General features: G+C 29.8%; 1 protein-coding gene across 1 annotated transcript in view; it reads left to right on the top strand.

The window, feature by feature from the left end:
• The window catches only part of LOC148306996 (whirlin-like), a gene marked incomplete at both ends in the record, with an annotated part of 42,147 nt that extends 22,361 nt beyond the window's left edge, over positions 1–19,786 (top strand). Inside the window, 8 exons of the mRNA XM_088264089.1 lie at positions 6,238–6,435; positions 8,030–8,155; positions 8,979–9,157; positions 11,430–11,622; positions 12,173–12,277; positions 14,252–14,341; positions 18,360–18,463; positions 19,720–19,786. Coding sequence (XP_088120215.1) covers positions 6,238–6,435; positions 8,030–8,155; positions 8,979–9,157; positions 11,430–11,622; positions 12,173–12,277; positions 14,252–14,341; positions 18,360–18,463; positions 19,720–19,786 — 1,062 coding nt within the window. The remainder of the gene's footprint in view (positions 1–6,237; positions 6,436–8,029; positions 8,156–8,978; positions 9,158–11,429; positions 11,623–12,172; positions 12,278–14,251; positions 14,342–18,359; positions 18,464–19,719) is intronic.
• Positions 19,787–23,162: the final 3,376 nt, after the last annotated feature.

Here is a 23,162-nt window from a genome sequence, read left to right as displayed (position 1 = left end):
GAGAAATTTATGAAGTATAGATATTTCATCTCAGGTTTAGATACGGATAATAAAAATTCTTCGTGTGTGTTTTTTCGATACAGCTTGACAACGCCATCGCAAAGCCAAAACAGATGTCGAAAAAATCAATTCAATCTTAGATCGTCTTTCGTTTTACTAGATTTATTTTGATGTTTACCGATACTGAATTAAGCGCAAGACAACGCTATTACGACGTTCGCTTTAAGCTAAAAGCTGAAGTAATACTAAATATTACTTATACTTTGAAAATACTGGGAGGTGCTTACTTTTCCAGCAAATATAATTCACATTTTGTCAGTTTCTTGGCTTATTCGAGGTCCGTAAACATATTTTCATTAAACTTTGCAAAAACAAAAGTGAAGTTTTTGACGTTAATGGAAAATGAAGTCTGCGAGTTATGAAAGTAGGATGTTCTTTAAGGTCACGATCGCGAACTTTTCTCCTATAACATTGGTTCGAAGAAATAAAGAAAAAAATATTTTTAAATGTATCATGAAATAGTATAACACGCATATAAGAAGAGGAACAAAAGTTTATACGAACGAAAAATTCGTTACTTTACAAATCTATTGAAATAAATATTATTTCTTTACTGATCGCTAGAGTATTTCGAACATTTCATTTTCAAATACATAATATGACTTTCTTTAATATATACACAGGTGCCGTGGCGTAGTTGGGTAGACGCTCCACTGCGAAACTGGCGTTGCGGGTTCAATTTCCGCCAAGTGAAAAATAAATTCAAGAAATATTTATTTTCGTTTGGTCTGGACGGTTGTGATGTATTTTTCACATTTACCTTCACTATCCTTACTAGCTATCGTACCTGCTGACAAGTTTCTAAAAGTAAGGCTTTGTGGGTTATTCCTTTAAAAATAAAAATTAAAACATCATACATGTAATAAAATACCTAGGTACCTACCTATACATTTTATTAAGTACAAATAGTACCTACATAAAACAGTTCTACCACCAGATGTCGCATGCGTCGCACTGAATAAAACAAAAGACATCAGATAGAAAAAATATAATATTCTGAACTGTCAGAATCAGATAGATAGATAGAAAAATAACATAAAGATAAATTAAGAATAAACTTTAATTATAAACTTTAATTACAAAGCAACACATTGTTTATTTTATTATTATATACCCACTTTACATATTATTTACACTCAATTTACAAAAGAAAATTGTTACCACGTTATATACATATAATAACAAATTAAAATTTCCTATAATGTGTCCTCACTGGGTCTCTCTGTGTCGAGATCACATTTTACAATACTTATTTATAAAATTGTATCAAAAGAAAATTATTCATGAAATGCAATCATGTAAGACATCGCCGAATGATGTGATCTATTTCAAATCTACCCACCCCCATATCCATTTATGATTAGCTCTTTTATATTTAGTTTCGTTTCTTAACTTATAATACATTTTCGACTTTAGATCTAATATATTTAGACCTAGAAACAAAAGTATCCAGTAAATTAGAGATGTATATCAATTGGATAAATGCCAAAGTAAAATTAATATTTCACAATAATTAATATGTTTTAAGCATTGGATAACTTTTTAATCGTGAAATTTTTTTATGAGATGCAAAACTGTTAACGATAATAAATTGTTTGATGTTTTTTAATATTTCTAAAATTAATATTACTTGGAGCATTTTAATTTCGCTACTAATCCCCTCAAATTTACATATCGCTCACTCCTTTCAAGAACGTCATAAATCAAAAATCGTCAATTTTGAGTTATGCATGTTTTCAGAATGCCTAGAAAATGTACTATACCCCAGAAAAAGAATCATATTTTTAACTTAATATTTACCCGCTACAGGGCAGAAAATGTTGTTTTTTCATTTTGAAGAAAATGTATTGTTTAATTATTTTTTTAAAAAAACTAAATATTTTTCAAATGGAGGAAAAACCTTCAGGTTTTACCTAAAAATATCTGTTGCTCAGAAAAAAGTTCAATAAGTGGCTTGATATTTATTTTTAATACATTGTGTTATATTTTTAAACTTTAAAAACGTTCTCCTGAAAAATCAAGTTTTTTGATTTATGACGTTCTTGAAAGGAGTGAGCGATATGCATCATTACCACTGCATTTATTTTTGTCCTTTTCAATAGATACTCGTACATATTCAAGCCACATTAGGCGTACCTCAACGATTAAAAAAAATATAAAACTACTTATGTGAACATTATGATTATTTATTATAACATACATATCATATTTCGTGAAATCGATCAATAAATAAAAGATATTTCAATGTTTCAATTATAAATTGCCAACATTTTATTTTCTCTGATAGCAAACAAATATTTTTCATCGTATTTGAAAAAAAAACGAATTTCTAAAGCAATCAATTTAGTTTATTATCAAAAAATTATGCTATTATATTATCTTTGAACACTATTTCGCAATTTTAGTTTATTTTTAATATTTTATTTAAAAACCAAGTCTCTTGGAAGCAAAACAGTAATGCTTTTCATCATGACTTATGCAAGCCCCATTTCCGGATGTCCGGAGTAGAAAAGAGCTAGTTAAGAGAGTTTAGAATGATTGGATTATTCCGCCTCGTGATATGTTCGCCTCGTAACTCAATTAGTCTGAAGAAACTGGAGCACTCCAGCAAAAGGTAAACCTGATATTCTTGACGTCACATATTACCGCCTACATATTATGAGTATGTAGTCGTTCCATTCCGGGCCATTCGAATACTTTCATTCCTGCATATATGTATATTTATATTATATATAAATATGTAAAGCATGCAGGAGTATACGGCTGTCCAAACTCAAAACACAGTAAGGGATATTTTTTGTAGTACGTTTTTTTTGCATTTTTGGACTAAGTAGATTCTACTTAGTCCAAAAATGCAAAAAAAATCGTACTACAAAAAAATGTCCCTTACTGTGTTTTAAGTTTGGACAGCCGTATATTGACAGTTGAACTAATTTAAATTATTATTACAAAAAAAATGAGTTGAAAAGTTTCGTTTGGTTTTTATTTATTATATTACAAGTTTGAAAGTATTCTTGAGACTCACGTGGAGTAACAATTATGTACTTTAAGTAATGACATACCAATGGCCTTTTAAAATGACCATTTTACACACTATGTAAAATTTGCCATTGATTTTATCCTTGATTGACAAACACTTACATAATTCATATATTGAAAGATGTTTTTGCCAGTTAATACAAAAATGAACTATTTTCACATAAAAATTTTAGTGCTTCGATCTGTCTACTGAAATAGAATAGAAGTAAAGTAAATAGAACTGAAAAGTTTATTTGTGTTTTATGTGTGATTTGGGTTTTATGATTATTTTAGAAGAACCGTAGAACGGGGAGAAGTGGGTGGTACTGAGGAAAAGACGGCGGTCTGTCACTTGAGCTCAGTACAAAGAAATAAATAAATCTGTATTTGGTCTACAATAATAAACGTATCGACATGATTCATTGACAGCTGACACTTATTGTCACGATAATACGATCAATACCGCGATCTAAATAAAAAAAATGTACTGGGCTCAAGTAACACATCAAAGTTCAAGTAGCCCCGTTCTACTGTAGTTTGAGAGAGAGGAAAGAAGTCGATAATAAATATGACAGACCGACGTCTTTTCCTCAGTACCACCCACTTCTCCATGGTAGGTACTTAAGGTCAAAATATTCAAAAAGTTTATCTTTAAATTCGAGAAAGCAAAATTAAAAAATAATGAAATTTACTCTGAAATTTCTGCGTGGGAGTAGCGAGAATAATAAACGGTAGTATTTCGAACATTTAAAATTACGACCCGATAAAATTTCAATTAAACCTACCTTTCCGTAGTTTGTAAACCGGGGATGAACTTTGTATGCGGTAAAAATATTGGCGATGTCTAGGCTAGGCGGGAGTACTGGTAAGGGTTGAGCGGGGAATGACGGTCACAAAGGGGTGAGAAGGGGATTGACGCTCATGGACCGTTACCTCCGTGAGCTTATTTAATTATCTGCACTAAAAAAAGAAAATGTCGATCAAACGATGCCTTGCTATGATTGCCAATTATCAGATTCCCCTAAGCGTATCTCCGACATAGCTACTATGTAAGCTGTGGGAGACCTGTAACTACTTTTTTCAATTCTCGTTTATACTACATATGTACATTACAAAATAGTATTTCAGATGTGCATATTGAATGCTTTATGAATTATTTAACGACGACTTCATTCATAGATAAATATATAAAAATATAATATTTATGTATTCAGTGTTAATTTTTTCAAACACGTACAATGTTCGATAATCATCCACGGAGTAGAGTGATAGTTTTTTTCTTTTTAATTTTTTAAAATTTTATTGGTAAACACGACCATTTCTTAAAATCCATTGTTACACGTGTTTCGATGCATTCCGCCTCATTTTCAAACACCGATGTTTGAAATTGATATGGAATGCATTGAAAAACGTATCACAATTGATTTTAAGAAATAGTGGTATTTACCGAGTAACATTTTAATTCAAAATAGATAGATGTTACCACAAAATGACGGCCGAGTCAATTAATAAAAAATAAGTTTTTGGTATGGTTTAAAAAAAATGATAGAGGTCATTAAGTGATTGTATTCTAAACGATATAATAAATTTTGGGTCTAGGATAACAAACTATTGAGCAGTGAACGTGACAACCTAATGGTCTTATTTCATTTGGGATTAGGTACATTTTTGAAGATTTTTATTATTTTATGCTGTATTTGTGAAATTTTTTTTTTTTTTAAAATCTACTGTTTCTATATTAATTTTCACTTAATTTTCTGGGACATGAGGTATATATGTATATATATATATATATATATATATATATATATATATATATATATATATATATATATGTATATATATATAAATATATATATATATTATATATATATATATATATATATATATATATATATATATATATATATATATATATATATATATATATATATATATATATATATATATATATATATATATATATATATATATATATATATATATATATATATATATATATATATATATATATATATATATATATATATATATATATATATATATATATATATATAAATATATATATATATAAATATATATATATATATTTATATATATATATGAATTTATTTATTCTTTCCCTTGAGGTTTAGTTTACGGGCCATTAAATATTGAATTTCATAAGAATGAAATAATTTTTAAACCGATCACTTATTTTGCGTGTATATATATTATTAAATAAAAATAAGCTGTAATTATCAACGAACACTTCATTTTCTTCACTCCAATTTATAACGGGCGAATCTCCACTATTTTATTTGTATAATTATTCATTTCAAATAAAATTAACATAGTCTCTTTACAAATTTGTAAATTCTTGTTGTTGACAGTGTATAAATATATTCATTCTCTGTTGTATAAATTCAAAATCCAAAGTTTGCCAGTTTCTCACGAGTAGACATTCATTTGCATTAAAATTCGCCCGTAATGAAAATCCAATTCCATTCCTTTGATTGCTTCCGCGTGAGCTCAAAGGAAATGTAATTTTCGGACACAAATAGGGGATATTGGGCCTCATGGAAATTCCACCTAGCCGTCACTTCGGAACCCATATATTATTCATTGCCCTTTGTATCTTATATCTTATATCCCAATATCGTTTATCTACGGGGCTACGAAAAACTACAAAAAATTGCGTAATTACAAAATTTGCATTCATTAATTTGCCATTAAAACATTGTATTAATTTCCTGGTGAATGGGGGGGATTGGTACCAACGGAGAGAGGTTTTAAATACAATCCTGTTGTTTTTATTGACAAAAGATAAATAAATAGTAAACAAGAAATAAAAATATTGATAAATAGTAAATGTTTTGTTCACCTCCGTAGTGTAGTGGTAAGGGCATCTGGATTTCATGCTGGATGTCCCAGGTTCAATTCCTAGGGGGGTCAAAATAAATTTGGGTGATTCTCACCTTCAGATTTATTTAATATCACCCTGGACTGGTACCTGAAGCGCTTTGCTAATCACCTTACCTTCGTACAATTAACGATCAAGATAGCACTGCGTCGATACCATGCAATATCTTATGCACCATTGGGTGCGCACAAGGTTTAGAAGAAGAAGAAGAAATAAGAAATGTTTTGCTTTTACAGATGCTTAAATCCTGTCGCCAGCTGAGCATGACGGTGCGAAGTCCTTCGGGCAGCTGCGGGTTCGGGCCCCAGAGGCAGACCTGCTCGTGGATGGACCGGCAGGGGAGGCCCGTGTCGCCCCCGCTGGAGTACCAGCGCGCCGCCCCGCCGCCGCCGCCCCCGCCGCGCCCCACCCTCCCGGGATCAAGATCCAGTAGTAAGGACAGAAGCATACGAAGGGTGAGCACTCACTGACAATGCCAATAACAATTTCACTGAAAATGCCAATAACAATTTCACTGACAATGCCAATAACAATTTCACTGACAGTGCCAATAAAAATTTCACTGACAATGCCAATAACAATTTCACTGACAATGTCGGTAACAATCTTACTAACAACGTCGATCACAATGTGGCTGATAATGTCCATGACAATCGCGTTGACAATGTCATTCATCATAATTTTATTTTGCTGAAGTTTTCTATTAAACAACGTGTGCCTTAAGTCGATAGTTGAGACTTAAAAGAAACGATTTTTTATACAGTGAATGGTTCTTACTATTTGATTTTTTTAAAAACATTTACAATAAATTATTAAAATTGTTGATTAAATTAAAGATGATAAAAAGAAATAAAATAGAGTTATGTTATCATATTTTTTTTTTACTAACGGGATTTTACATACGAGATGTAAATAGAAAACTACAAAATGAAAATTTCAAATTAAACATATACTTATCTACATTTTTGAAAATATGACTCGATCATCCATTGATCTGAGTTTCAATAAATGGCTTAAATTATACAGAATGTACAGTTCATATGTAAGTTTTTCTTCCAAAAAGCATCCAATTATTTTAATCTGTTCCTTTGACGTTTACCATTCCCTCAATATATTGTAGATACGACTGTTGTGTAAAAACTCCCTTTTCTTCAATACAATTTTTTTGTAGGATATATTTTTGATTAGAAGAAGGTACAATTTAAATTACATCAGTCTTGAGATATATATATTTTTTAAACCTTACAAAGTCATTGAAGATTTTTTAAAATAATCTACATTCAAAATATTCATTGCATTCATTATATTAGGATTAACCATTTGAATACATTAAAAAATGTGGAGTCTTAACATTTTTTTGACTCCTCAAAATATTTTTAAGAATCAAATATTTTAATGAATGAACTACTAGTCAGTGTTGCCACATAAAAAAACATACTATGCAGTTATTCTATATTGAGATGCTTAAGTTATGTATTTCGCGAGATACATCTAGTGTCCTTTGGTATATTCGTTCACAATTTAATGCAGTATCGCAATTTGAATACTTCTAAAAGGAATTCATTCACGAGTGACAGCATCCTAAGATGCTTTCCTAAGAAAGCGGAAAATTATTAAAATATCTCCTTTGAAAAGGGTTGTCGTTTAACTTGCCTGGGACTTTATCCTGTAACGTAAAAGGTTTCTTAAAAGAAAGTATCTTATTTTTTATATCACATTTACTTTAAAGGATTTTATCATTTAACGTTGTACTTCCTGAACGTTTTTTTTTATGTTTTTTATGTTTTTCAACGTTTGTTTTTTTAACCTTTTATTATTTGCTCTTTTTGCTTATCAATTCTCGATTCAATGGGCAATACTTGGGTTTTTAAGAACATTATTGCAAATAAACAATACACATTTTGCTATAAATGTTAGTTCTTAATAAATACAATCAAAATACTGTATTTACATGACTAACCAATCAATAAATTGACTTTTTTTATTATGTCTAAAAAAAATCGTAGTGTGATAAGGAGACCTGATCAAGAGTTCAATTATTTGTTGCAGGTGGACTTGTGTATAGAACCAGGACAATCATTAGGACTTATGATCAGAGGAGGACTCGAATACAATCTCGGGATATTCATCACGGGAGTGGACAAGGATTCTGTGGCTGACAGAGCTGGCCTGATGGTAAACATTTACAATGATTTATTTATTTTATATGGATTTTTTAAAACCATTTCCACTAATCAGTAAAGTGTGCAGATTTCTTCATTTTAACCATATATTTATATATATATATATATATATATATATATATATATATATATATATATATATATATATATATATATATATATATATATATATATATATATATATATGTATATATATGTATATATATATGTATATATATATTTATATATATATATATATATATATATATATATATATATATATATATATATATATATATATATATATATATATATATATATATATATATATATATATATATATATATATATATATATATATATATATATATATATATATATATATATATATATAAATATAATTTTTTGACATCTCAAAATAGATGAAGAAAAATATGGATGTCTGGGCTTTAACGGGGCTTGCGACCGTCATAGGCAGGTTTAAGTTTCACTTTACACACGTGTAACACACAAGCTAGGACACGAAATGCCGAACCCTCTTTTATAGGAACGGAAAGTCTATTGATGACAGTCAACAGTCCATCTTTTCCTGAGGAGTTTTACGTGGTTTTCTCCCAGCAATGAGCAAATGCAGAGTTCCTGATTGGCCCACACTGGATTATCCCTCCTGTTCCCAACACAGATTTAAATAAAATTATCTTTATTTAGTAAGAAGAAACAAAATTCCACTTAATGATATATAAACTTTGTACATAATAAGCAAGGTAAACGCGATTCGCGTCTAAAAAATACATTCTTACTTTAGTTAGTTTCGATGCCTACTTTTGTTTTCATAGATCGGAGACCAGATTCTAGAAGTGAATGGACAGTCGTTTCTGGATGTGACGCACGACGAGGCGGTAAACCAACTCAAGTTCCACAAGAGGATGTCACTCCTGGTGAGAGATGTCGGGAAGGTTCCACACTCCTGTACGGCCTACGACCACGACGCATGGGAGCCACTGAGTCCACCTGGGTAAACTGAATTTTTGTAAACTTGTACTTCAAAAAATATTTGCAAGAGTTTAACAATAACAAATAAAAAATCATCGCGTATCCCAAAAATATACTTTAATAGTCACTAATATAATTTAATACAATAACACACACAGTAATATAATATAATATAATAGTCGCTACCGTAGAACGGGGCTACTTGAACTTTGATGTGTTACTTGAGCCCAGTACAAAAAAGAGATTTTAATCTGTATTTGGTCTACAATAATGAACGTAAGGTGACAATAAGTGTAACCTGTCAGGGAAACAATGAATCATGTCGATACGTTCATTATTGTAGACCAAATACAGATCTAAATATTTTTTGTACTGGGCTCAAGTAACATATCTAAGTTCAAGTAGCCCAAACGGGGCTACTTGAACTTTGATGTGTTACTTGACTTAAGTTGACATTTTCAATTGCGGAAAATCTGTGTTGAAAAGTCGAATATGGTCCTCTCAGGATTTTTAGAAAATATGCTTCTCTGCATTGTATGTATGTCCCTACTAGAATTAACACACACACACACACACACATTTATTCACTTGTTAGATCTACACTAAATATTTTGTACTAATCTTTATGTTTCTATGGCTAACTATAATGGGCTTGTTTAATGTATATTTTTTAATTGTTTTGTTTTACATATGTAGCTGTAGTTAACCCAAATAATAAAAAAAGAAGAAAAAAAAGAAAAAAAAAGAGAAAATTAATGTTAAGTAAATCCAATTGTCATTCACACTTCTATTATGTAAATTTAATGCAAAACTACGAGGCGCTCAAGAGATAAAACGAAAAGAAAGAAGTAGCTGGGTACTTGATTGAGATATTTTAATCACATTTTTCACTAATGACAGTTCTCATTATACCAGCAATTGGCAGAGACGTTTAAAGAAGTGATAAGATATTTCTTGGCGTACTTAATGTATATTTGAAACATTCCTTTTCTTTTACTTAATCATTTTAATAGATTTAAGTCATTTTAGATATTACAAACTTGTCCATGTGGTATTATTAAAACTTTTAAAAACATTGGGTATTTTATTAATTAACCTCTATTACTACAAAATGTTCATATAATATACTTATAATTTTTTTTTGCCGTAATCTTCTCTCATAACAAAAATATACTAATAGTTAAATGTACACACACAAAATTATTAAATTAAAATAAACAATAATAAGAGTCCTAAAAATTTAATTTTTTTTTGGGAAAAGTGGTTTTATCTGTGAATTAGCTTTCTACGACATTTTGAGTGTGTCCAAATACTTGTTCACAAATCTGGATTATCTTCAATTAAAGGAGTTATTTTTCATATCATTTTTTGACATCTCATCGAAGATGAAGAAGAATATGGAAGTTTTCTGATTAGTTTTCTAATACCATATATGTATTTAACGTATATTTCTTCAATTGTATTAATTTAATTAAAATTTTAATGAGATCAAGAAAAAACACGAATTTTAAATAATTGATTTAGTTTTACAACCATCCAGACTCCCTCACATTGCATTGCACGGCCAACTCCAAAGTAAACGACTCTCGGGCAGACCTCCAACGAAATGGATTGACAGCTGCGAATCGACATCGCAGGAGGCTAATCACCTTTAAAAACAGGCCACTAGACCTACACCAAGAAGAATATGAAGCAGATATATTTCAAAATACCCTTCTACCTAAAACCATACCAAGTCAGGTGACAGGGTTCCTCTTCGACACGCGATTTCTCATTCCTACTCGCATTCACTCATACTATCGCTGTCACACAGAACGTCTCTTTCTTGGATGTCACTTTCATATATCGCTCACTCCTTTCAAGAACGTCATATATCAAAATTCGTCAATTTTCAGTTGTGCATGTTTTTGGAATGCCCAGAAAATGAATTATATCCCAGCAAAAGCGGCATTTTTTAAACTTAATATTTACCCGCTTCAGGGCAGAAAGTGTTGTTTTTGCATTTTGAAGAAAGGGTATTGTTTAAAAATTTCTTAAAAAAACCTTAATATTTTTCAAATGGAGAAAAAACATTCAGGTTTTACCTAAAAAGATCTATTGTACAGTCAAAAGTTCAAAAAGTGGCTTGATATTTATTTTTAATACATTGTATTATATTTTTAAACTTTAAAAACGATCTGTGGAGAAATCAAGTTTTTTGATTTATGGCGTTGTTAAAAGGAGTGAGCGATATGTGTATATAAATTTAAAATGTGTATTTCGTATATATTAAAAGAAATGTGTGTTGTCGTCAGGAGCAGGTCGGGCTCGTGCCGCGCGCCCCGGAGATCTCCCGCCGCGCAGATGGTGGAGGAGAAGGCGCGCTCCTTGCTGCCCAACAGCGAGTTCCCCACCCTCATGTACTACATGGACGAGTACAGCGGCCGCCAGATGACCGTGGAGGCCTTCGTCACCGTGCTCCTGGAGCTTCTCAACTCCCCCGACAAGGTAGGCTGTCCTAGGAGGTATGAGAGGTATACAGTGGTAAAAACTTATATACCACTCGTTATTTGTCAGACGTCGTATATAAACTTTCACAGACGTCTCAGCAGATGGCGTCACAATCAGACATACTTCCAAATTTGTTGGATTATTATCCACACGTAAAAGGGACCCAAAATCATTGCTTATATAAAAGTACCAAAAATTTAAATTCAAATTCAAATTCAAAAAGCATATCACCAAGGAAAACTTGGCATGAAATCTCTATGTATATTCACTTTTTTAATTGAATATATTTTTATTTTTCCCACACATAATCTCATGATTTAAGACATGAGCCCTTATAAAATTTACTTAGATAAAGGGGTACCTATGTCAACGTAGTAGGGGGGTTTACTGTAAAATGTATTATTAAAATGTGGTTCGCAAATTTTACTTATGAATAACCTCCAGTACCTCGTCTACATTACATGAATAGGTTTTTGAGTTAATGGAATAACTGCTGTACGTAATTCTAAAATCGTTATAAAACGTACATATGTATTCTTTTGTTCAGTTCACCCTTATGACGGAGTTGAGAGAAGTAATCGCCCCCGAAGATAGGTCCAGATTTGATGAGCTAGTTTATAGAAGAGATTTTTCAATGGACCATCACGTTCGAGTAAGTTTTATTGCTTTTTTACTTACACCCTTTTTAAAACTCCGAGAAAATCTGATTTATGATTCTACTCCTACCGAAATATATTTCAATTAATCACTCGAATGATATATCCAGCATTTAAGTTTTGCAAATTAAAAAATAATTATTTTTTTAAATTTGTTATTTTGTATTTTCATTAAATTTACTAAAATTAAGATAATAGTAATTTGTTTTATTATTGAATACAAAGTTTAAGTATAAGATAACATTTTCTAAAATTTTCTTGAAAACCTAGACAGCTTTCACTAAAAATACTAAATAGTAGAATCATAAATCATGTTTTACATGATTTGTTAAAAAAAAATCTCCTCAAGAAATACAATTGAATACAAAAAATCAATTTCGACTTATTTAATATTTGAGGTTTAATAAGTTTAATGTAAAATTATAAGTGCTTTTAAATTTCAAAATAACTTACATTAAAAGTTGTTTTGAAATTGTAAATATTTTTCAAATCTTCGCTTTATTACAAACTTTACAATTTTATCAGCTTATTCGCATGTTACGCTAACAATTTAACATTCAAATTAACATTTTCCAGCAGTAACTTGATGCTTCTAACTACGTTTAAAACAAATATAATAGTTATACTGTAATTTTAGACTAAAATTTTACCTTCCTTTATTGCACGTGTTTCGAACAAACACTAACTGAATAACGTGGAGTCGAATATCTTCTTGCTTCGTTTATATTATAATATTATTATATTTCTAACTCTTAAAAGCCTGATATCTGCGGTTTCCGTGATTTAGTGGAGTAAGGAAGCAAAGGTCAAAGAATTCGACTGAAATAAAGGGGACTTTATTTCATTCCCTTGGGTATAAATATTCGATTTGTTTAAAATTTTAAAGTGACTTTGAAAGCACGTAACCAACCAACCTTCCTATCCTTTTGTATAAAATTTTATATAAATAATCAATATAAATCATTACGATATTTTGCAATTTCATAATAATATATCGATTTTAATTTACTACACTGACACTATCACGTGGAAATCAGGCTTTGTCTTAAATAGAGTACCTACTTTAAAATAACCGCTCATAAATTTAGATTTTACAGTAATTCCTCATTATCCGTCGAATTCTAATCCGCGATTTAGATTATCCGTATTTTTTAAATGACATTACAAATAAAATAATGATTATGATTTATTTTTTCTATCCATGTAGCAGAATAAAAGTGTTAAAGACGAACACCTCGTTTAAACGACATAAGATGTTTTCAAAGTCTCATATTACCTTTTAAATTTTGTAAAATGTTTTGAAAGTAAATTGAGCAAATCAAATTAAGAAAGTAAATTTTTTAACAAAAATGTTAATAATATTAGTATAGAACCACCAGAGATTTTTTACCTACCGGTTTCGAGACGTACCGGTCTTCGTCAGGACAATCACTACAACAGCATGCAATCAATATTACCCGTCACCCCCATAGCACTATTCACACACTTACAACAATACAAAATGTTGATCACATACAATTTTGGTCGACCCTGGGACCAACATGCACTAGGGGTTGCAGAACAAACATGCACTAAGAGCCGAGGTCTGACACCCACTAGGTATGTTAGTTAAAGTACAATCAAAAGAAATCTCGGTGAGTGGTTATATAATAATATTACTAACATTTTTGTAAAAAAATATAAAAGATAAAATGATTAGCCACAAAGTAAATGCTTTAAATATTAATAATATTGAGAATATAAGAAAATCTCCATTTAAAACTAGCATTATTTTCGTATTGATTTTAGTATCGTATTTTCTTACATTGTATTTTCTGCAATTTTGTTATCCGCGACACCATGGTAGAGCTCTAAGATAGAATTCTACGGATAAGAGGGATTACTGTTTTACGAACTGCAGTAGGACGATAAGCCGATTGATTTGAATGCGCTTTACTTTTTAATTCCTCACCCGCCTTACACGGCTACAGAGAAAAGGGGTCATGGAGAACAATCACCACCATCATCATCATCATCACCCCATGATGATGTCATCAACAATGCATGATCTGCAAGCGCCGGTAAGTTCCGCTTATCACAATTTGCCTAACACCGAAACTCGTGGCGTAACAGAATGGGTGCAAATGACAAAACGACCTGACGAAACCCGATTCGAAACACGTTAATCAATTTTGTTACGTCACTGTAAACGCGTATTTCCGATGTAAGGTCACTCGATTTATTTCCCTTTCCGCTGTATTTTTTTTCCATTTTATTAATTTATTTTTGATTATTTTGTTTTTCCACAATTGTACTGCATTTCGATAAATCCACGTTTAAAGTATTTAAAATAAATAAGCACTTACGGTTTTTTCACTGCTTTTTCCATTACATGATAAATTTTACAATCTTATTGAAAATTTTTACTTATTTGAGTAATATACCTTTCGTCTTGATTTAAAAAAATATTTTAGCTTTGATACAATACCCCGCATCGCTTATTTATTGAATATACATAATACAATACAACATCAAAAATGTATAAAATACATGTCTACGTCAAAATGTGTATCTATAATTAGAAGCTTTGCAGGAAAGTTAAACGAGTTAAGCTTAGATATAGCTTATGGTGTTCTCTGAACAATATACCATATTTGTCGTTTGTGTAAAAAGTGCCACTTACAAGATTCATTATGTTTAGTATGACTCAAACGTTTTATTGTCATATGTACTTTAATCAGCGATAAAACCGTTTGTATATATATATATATATATATATATATATATATATATATATATATATATATATATATATATATATATATATATATATTTATATATATATATATATATTTATATATATATATATATATTTATATATATATATATATATATATATATATATATATATATATATATATATATATATATATATATATAAATATATATCAGGCTGTACTAAATTGATAAGAAATTAACCACAGGCATTAAGTATAATTTAAGTATTGAAAATGTCTGGTGTACACCTAGAAACTAAATATTTTATTCTCTAACTTTAAACATTTAGACAATAATTTTCTGCCTTCTATGGTATGTACATAAATACAAAATAAGAAAATGCAACGTTGTTGAACTGAGTTGATAAGCATTAATTTAATTTGTCAGAGTTTACTCTGGAAAATGTATTATATATTCTTCTTATGATTTAATTTAAACAGCACTTAATGTATCATATCGACACAGTGTCATATTGATCGTTATTAAGAAAAAGCTAGTCCTGCGCTTCAGGTACCAGTCGAAGGTGATATTTTTTGATGATTTTTTGTTGAAAAATCACTGTTAAGTCATTTTGAATATCCTGGCAATTAAACTTTGAACTTCCAGAAAGGTAGCCATACGCGCTTACTACCACAATAAGAAGGCAGATGATGTATACTTCGGATTAAAAAAATAAATTGATTTGAGCTAAACGGTTGATATATTGTAGATAATAAATTTTTTTATGATTGTATGAAATGTTTGCGAAAATATGTAAGTCATTTTTATACAAAACAGTTGTAAGTAACATTAGTCTATAAGTGAATACATTTGAAATATCAAAAAATACTTTTGTATAAACCTGTTGATATTTTTATTCGTTTGCGATTTTAAATATGCCAATGAATTAAGTCGTTTTATAATTTTTTCGGCATTAGTATAGTAATTCTGTAAAAAGTAAACAAATTTTATAGTATAACCTCAACTACAAATTTAATTCGGTGCTTAATGAAGGGACTTCCATATATAATAATTACCACACTATGTATGCAAATGTAATAACATGTTAATATCGAGAATGGTGAGAATAAGTAGGGATTAACATACATATCGATGAATTGTTTGGGTTGGGTTCGTTAACCTGTCTTCGACTCTAAATACCCATATAGTAATTTTATTTATTATTTCAATAAAGTTTTTTGATGTTGATTAACAAAATTATTCTTGGAATAAACATGTAAATATTAAATTATATTCATAAATCTTTGTTTTATGAAAACAATTTTTTTTTAAATCGCTTGATGTAAATCGTTTATTCAAATTAAGTCGATAAGCTTAGAAAACAATTGGGAGTTTTCCTGAAACTCTTTACAGCAGAAGACCTTGTCACCTAAAAAAGGTTTGTTTTTTATCTTTTACTGTGGGGTTACAGAAAGTAATAAGTCTATTTATCATACATACATTATTGTATATTGGAGCGTGTATAGAAAACAATTGGGAGTTTTCCTGAAACTCTTTACTCATATTGCTTGACGCACATCTGAAGCCATCGATCACTCTAAGCATGTTATATTTCAGAAGTAATTTGATCCATTTTTTCTAATATTTATATCTCTTTTCCAGTCCTCTTTGTAGTCTTTACACAATTTCTAAGAATTATAGTCATAATATCAATTTTATACTGTAGAAAAAGTAGATAATAATGTAAGTAATCATTTTTCGTAATATTTTATTTTTCTGAGAGAAAGTTGTCCAAGATTTTTATTAAACTTAAAAGACTTTTTATATGTTTTAAATATGGAAGTCTTTTAGCATAAAATTTCTTGAATATATAAAAAGAAAACATTTTAGACAAGCCATAAATTTTAATTGTAGTTTTACGACTATTTTCAATCTAAACGTTTTCTTATAATATTAAATAGAAATTAGTTATTTTTTTATGTAAATATAGAAATATATAGAAATGTTGATAAAGATAGTTTATTGAGATTTAAACTATATTTCCCTTAAACTTTCTATTTAATAACTTATTTTGCTTACATGAAATGTATTGTTATTTTAATATTTTTTAATCTATTTTTACTAACATTATTAAGGAATTAATTTTTAAAAAGCATGTTCAAAAACATAAGAGAATCTAAAATAAAAGAAGTCTTTTTCATATGTAATAATCATTTTAGAATATGTAATGTATGTAAATCTTTTTAAAAAATATTTTGTATTAGAAAGTGTTAGTCTTATACATATATCACCTGTTCTTTAGTATTTTTCATTCAATTTTCTTTAAAAAAAAAATAATTGTATTTTCATACGTAAGCTAGAAATATTAGAATTTTTACAAATGAATTAAAATAATCCAGTTGAGGTGTGTTAAGTATATGTGTTGAGGTATATATTTTGAATACTTACCATCGTAATCTAATAAATTTCAATAATGCATTCATTATTTTTAATTCCTTGAAAATTACTACCTATGTTTCATACATATAGGAAAAAACGCATTTACGTGTTCGATATAAATTTCACATACATGTTAATTTTAGACAGGTGCCGTGGCGTAGTGGGGTAGACGCTCGACTGCTAGCGAAATTGGCTTCGCGGGTTCGATTCCCGCCAGGTGCAAAATAAATTCAAGAAAGATGTATTTTCCATTGGTTAAGTGTTGGTGATGTTTTTTCACATTTACCTCCCCTATCCTTGCTATCCTACCTGCAGACAAGCCTTCAAAAGCGGTTTTGTGATTTTCACTATCAGAGTTTATGAGTTAACAGAGATGGTTCGTATTGGAAATATGTACTTATATATATCGTTGGCTTTATTTCAATACGAACTCAAAAACTGCCTTTTTTACAGAAGCCCAAAAATGCGAATATCTTTTTTATTCCCTTTTTGATGGTATGAAGATATTTTCCTGTTTTTATATTATTACGTACACCTTCAAATAAAATAAAGTAAAAATGTAAGAAAGCTGTTTTTTACAACTTTTTGGTTACTTATATAAGTTTTTCAATGTTCGTATTGTAATATATAGCTAATGATAAGTAAACCTTCGATTTTAACTATCATCGCAAAATTACACGTAAAACAGTTTTTTTTCGTAAGTCGGCTCGTGGTATCTTTAAGAGACACATATCGCATTGACTACAATTCTGTATTTGTACAATTAGTAGGTAATTATCTATTATGCCTATATATTCTACATATACCTAGATTCATACCTTAACCCGCTACGCAATAGATACCTACGAATTAATCGTCATAAAGCGCTTTCCTGTATGCTCGTTTCCAACGCACATAATTTGGGGGTGGAATGATGTTGTGAAATTGTTTTGGCGACCTCAGGAGGGTAGCGACTTGGAGGGCGCAGCCGCCGCGCCCCCTGCGGACGGAAGGTCGCCCAGCGAAGACTCGGGCCTAGGCCTCCCCACACAAGACCACACCGCCAGGTGAGGCTAAACGCTAATACGGAGCGCACTTTACATTGAATGCACCCTGCTAACCAGGTCTTGTTTTAACATCCCTCAAATACAGCGAAACATTTTGAAAAAGCTTAAAAATTACCAAATTAAACCAATACAATTTATGAATTTAAATATTTTCAGAATAGGAAAACGTATTTTTACGATATTAGCTTGTTATCTTGTAGTGTTGTAAATATTTTAAATAAAACTTTAAATCAAATTGATCTTGAAAAATGTTATCTTTATCTCTACAATATTACAATTAAAATCATTTCAATAGAATCCCATCAAGAAATTTTAATGAATAATTTTTTTTTCGCTATTCACAAAAAAGCGATATGACCGTCAATTTCTGGTATACTTGAATTCAGTTCAGTGCTAAACTAAATCAAATTTGTATATTTTTGAAAGTATGGGAATAAAAAATGAACATTTAAATTACAAATCATGAAAAACGTTTTAAGAAAATCGTAAGAATATACAGAATTCTTGTTAAATGTAATTAACTATTGAGTTTTGCATAAAGAGCAACGAAAACATTTAATTTATTCCTTAACAATAAATTTCAGCTTGGAGAATCTTACTTCAAGGATGCCTGTTCAAATAAATATTTGAATGTTAATTTTCTTCAAAATGTCGTGCAGCGAAATAAATCAGAATAGTATGAGAAGTGCATCCACTTGGCAAATACTCAAATTTCTAGCTCTTCCAAGTATTTAATACTTCCCGTCGTTTTAATTAAGAGTGGAGAATATTTGCTATCTAGTGTTGCCAGTGCATTCAAATACTAAAAATACAGCATAATTCCAATGCAAACTCGTGATAAGAATTAATTTTCTGGATATATATATTTATGATTAGTTCTGAAAAATTATTCGCATAAATGTATTATATTATAGAAATGAGTTAGTGTATAATAAAACATTAAAATCACAAGCAAATTTTTTGTTTTAATTTCTGTTTGCATAAGTAATCAAGCAGCGTTTTCGGTTTTAAAGAAATGAGATTAATGAAAATTTGAACTTATTTGATAAGAGATTTTTAATTATTTCGAAATGACAACTTGTATTACAAAGATTCAAAGCATTTTTTCTATTATGTTAAAAATTCAAGCTGTTATTTCAAAGTTGTACGCTTTGCCAGAAACTTTTTGTAGAAAGCTAAAACATAAAATTTTATCTCCAAATCTCATTTTAAACTTAGAAATAAATAAATAATAATAATACAAGTTGGGGCCCCAGGGGTGGCGTCGTGCGGGGCGCCGCAGCGGGACCTAGCAGAGGGGGTCCGCCCCCCGGGCCGCCCCCCGTCCCGCCCGGTGACATGGACCCACAAGGACAGGTGAACTACATCTCCTACCACTTCATGCACCCCTCGTAATACCTTACTTCACACTACACCTCTGTCGGCCTTCTTCTAGCTTTTAAGAAAGTTGAAAAATATGGGACATGGAAACGAAATGAATCGGAAAATTAAAAAAAGATTTTCATAATGTCGGATTCCTGGGTGATGGTATCAATTATCCACTGTATGCGTTTTTTATCATCTTTAAGTTGACAGCTAAAAATCGTCCTCCATACAATGATTTACCAAAAAAATAATAAAAAAGGCAGAAAGCCTTGTATGGTTTCCTTACAGCTAAAGTTGCAAATGAACACGCATTTTTGAGAAAAGCCGCTCTCAAAAATTTATAGCGGATTTTTATTTTCACTATCTTAGAATTTAATGGAACTCAAGACGTTTATTTTCTTTCATATGTTGTAAGAGAATTCGAATAGCGGTCAATCATTAGATTTCTGAGCAATTTTTTTCAGGCGAACTTTCGTACTTACTTCAACACAATTATTTGGTACATAAAAAATATAATAAATCTCGTACATAAGGCACAGCTATTAATAAACCTTTGTTGTGATTTCTCTGATAAAGCGTTAATTTTTCACGCTTTTTATTAAATCTAGGGAATTAAGTAGTGAACTACTGTACGAATTATGAATGCCGAGTGTGTCCTTTGTTATATTAAAAATTCCTCGTATCGATAATTGGAATCCGTTTCCTGCGCTTTATAAATTTACTAAACATTGAATAGGCATTAAAAAAACTGGTTGAAATAAACTGTTTTCATAATATTATGCTTACAATTCACCCTAACGACTACAAGCATACTTGCCTTCGATTACGAAATGTGTAGCAACCAACTTATAAAATTGAATTGTGAATGTAAGGTATAAGAAACAAAACCTTAAGGTCATTAGAGAATAATGTTTGCGAACGAAACGTTCGCATGGATGTTATATTCTTGTATATTTTTCATATAAACTTATTGTAATTCGTTCATACAGCCACTATTCAATAAGATTAATTTTTTCCAAATACTCGTATGTAAGAATGTAAACATAGTTTGTTTTAATGTGGAAGATAAATAATATAATACATAAATATGAAGAGGTTTTTTTTTACTTCTGAGAGCTACGTTGAAGTGATTTTGAAAACGAATGTTTGATTGGAAAATGTTTATTGATAATTCGACCCACGCTATTTTTTCCTTTCACATTTCCCTGCACTCTTTCTAGCTGAATTTTGAAACGATGCTTCCAAGGAACGAGTAATAACTTGGAAAAGTCACTCGAAACGACTAGAGAAGCATTCTGAAGCATTCCAACATCTAATACCTGTACTAATATGTACGCCTAGTAAGTGACTAGCATGTGTGAATACGTATAATTTCACTCGGAAGGATCGTTTTTAATTGGACTCTTAAGCACCAAACGCGGCACGTTTTATTTTACATTCTCACTAATTCCACAGCTCACGTGTATACATAATACATACGTACTACATTCACGTCAGAAAATACTTACAAAGGTAAAAAATCAAGAAAAGAAGCTTTTCAACAAATGAAAATGAGGTGACATACTATAATTTTATATACAATAACATAATTGTCAATGTTTTCGATTGAATGATGATATAAATATTCTCAAGTACATAAACATAACAATATGAAATTAACAAAATACGTCGAAATGCAGTGCTGATTTATTTTACCTTCTTTTAAGTTTTAGCAACTATTTTATATAATTTTTTGATTATGACCTCTTAGTAGGTATTGTTTATAGAAAGGTTTTATTTAATCTTTTAAAAAAACATGTTTATTATTATTTTTACAGTGACGTCACATCAGAAAGGGTTAAATAGTGATTATTAATCACTAAATGTAAGCCAATTAATTCATATTGAATTTAACCTTGAATGTAAATCAGGTTTTAAGAAATTATAATATTTTGATTTATTAAAATTTGTCGGAAGGTCAGTAATAATTTCGTTTTTCAGATGTTAAACTTTAAGCCCATTCAAGCAATATTTGCATTAAAATTGTTTTTTTCAAATGAAAAATAATGATAATAACAAACAAACCAGTATCATTTTAATACTGAAGTTTATCTTCAATGTGTTGTACCCGTTTATTTCATTCAAATTTTAGCAGTATTTTTCTAATAGACTTCTTTTAAAATATAAAAAAAAAGTTCCTTAGAATCATTGAATAATGTTTTTTTGTTACAATTAAAATCAATTTAAAATAGGAACAAATGTAAAAAATTCAAAAACAATGTAAAAATTTATTAAACGCAAACGTTTTTCCAACCAATTTCATTGCATAATTAACACATATTTTTCTAACACGTTATTATAATTTAATGAATCTAGAATGTAGGGTATTATTATAGTGTTGCATTGAATTATTCAAATTGTGTAAAAGTGAGTGTAATAATTCAGGTCAAACAAAGTATATTTTATCAAACACATAGAACCAATTACAACGATTTACACAATGTTACACGAATGTGAGAAATAGCCGATACGTAGTTATCACGTTAGTGGATAGATTTTAGTATAGTCAATTAGAGTTATGCAGTTGCGGATAGTCAAACACGCCGAGTTAACTTATTTAAGAGATTTTTGTGTTAAAAAATACAATATTCGTTCCATACAATATTTATTATCATTTTTAAATCACTATTTTTAGTATATCTTCCTTGAATAAATGAGTTTTCTATCAATTTTACCCATTAATTTTCGTTTCAATTATCTATCAAAACGTCAATAATAATAAATTTGGAGTGTTAATCTTGGTATCATTAAACTATATATTTTAAACAACAAATATCGCAATAAAATTTTTTTATTTTCCAAATGTTAACTCCATTTTTAAAATGATCGATGAAAATATTATATGTATTTAAATCTCTCCATTTTTATTGTTTAATAAATATACCACATTTTGAAAATTAAAAAACAACATTGAATCTCCCCGTTTAAATTTTCCAAATTTTTATTTTTATTTTTAAAATAATTGACGGAAATATATATTTGAATCTCTCTATTTTTATTCTTTAATCTCTCATTTATTCTAAATTTAAAATAATATTAATTGAATCCGTCCGTTTTGATTGTCTCGTTCTGCATTTAAAAATACTCATAAAACATCTCCGTTTCGAATGTTAGGCGAATATCTCACTTATGTTCTGAATTTGAGTGTAAAAGATATTATAATCTCTACTATCCTACTCCCTCTGTTCGTGTGGCGCCCCCTCCCGCAGGATTACTGCAGCGACGACGGCGAGGGCTCGCGCTCCCGCCGACACTCCTCCCCCGGGGGCTCCCGAGAGGGGAGCACCGCCGCCCT

This window comes from Brachycentrus maculatus, unplaced genomic scaffold, assembly GCF_059751285.1.
Source record: "Brachycentrus maculatus isolate JH-2025_06_01 unplaced genomic scaffold, ASM5975128v1 h1tg000215l, whole genome shotgun sequence".
NCBI lineage: Eukaryota > Metazoa > Arthropoda > Insecta > Trichoptera > Brachycentridae > Brachycentrus > Brachycentrus maculatus.
Note: the sequence above shows the minus strand (reverse complement) of the source record. Positions and strands in the feature narration are given on the sequence as shown.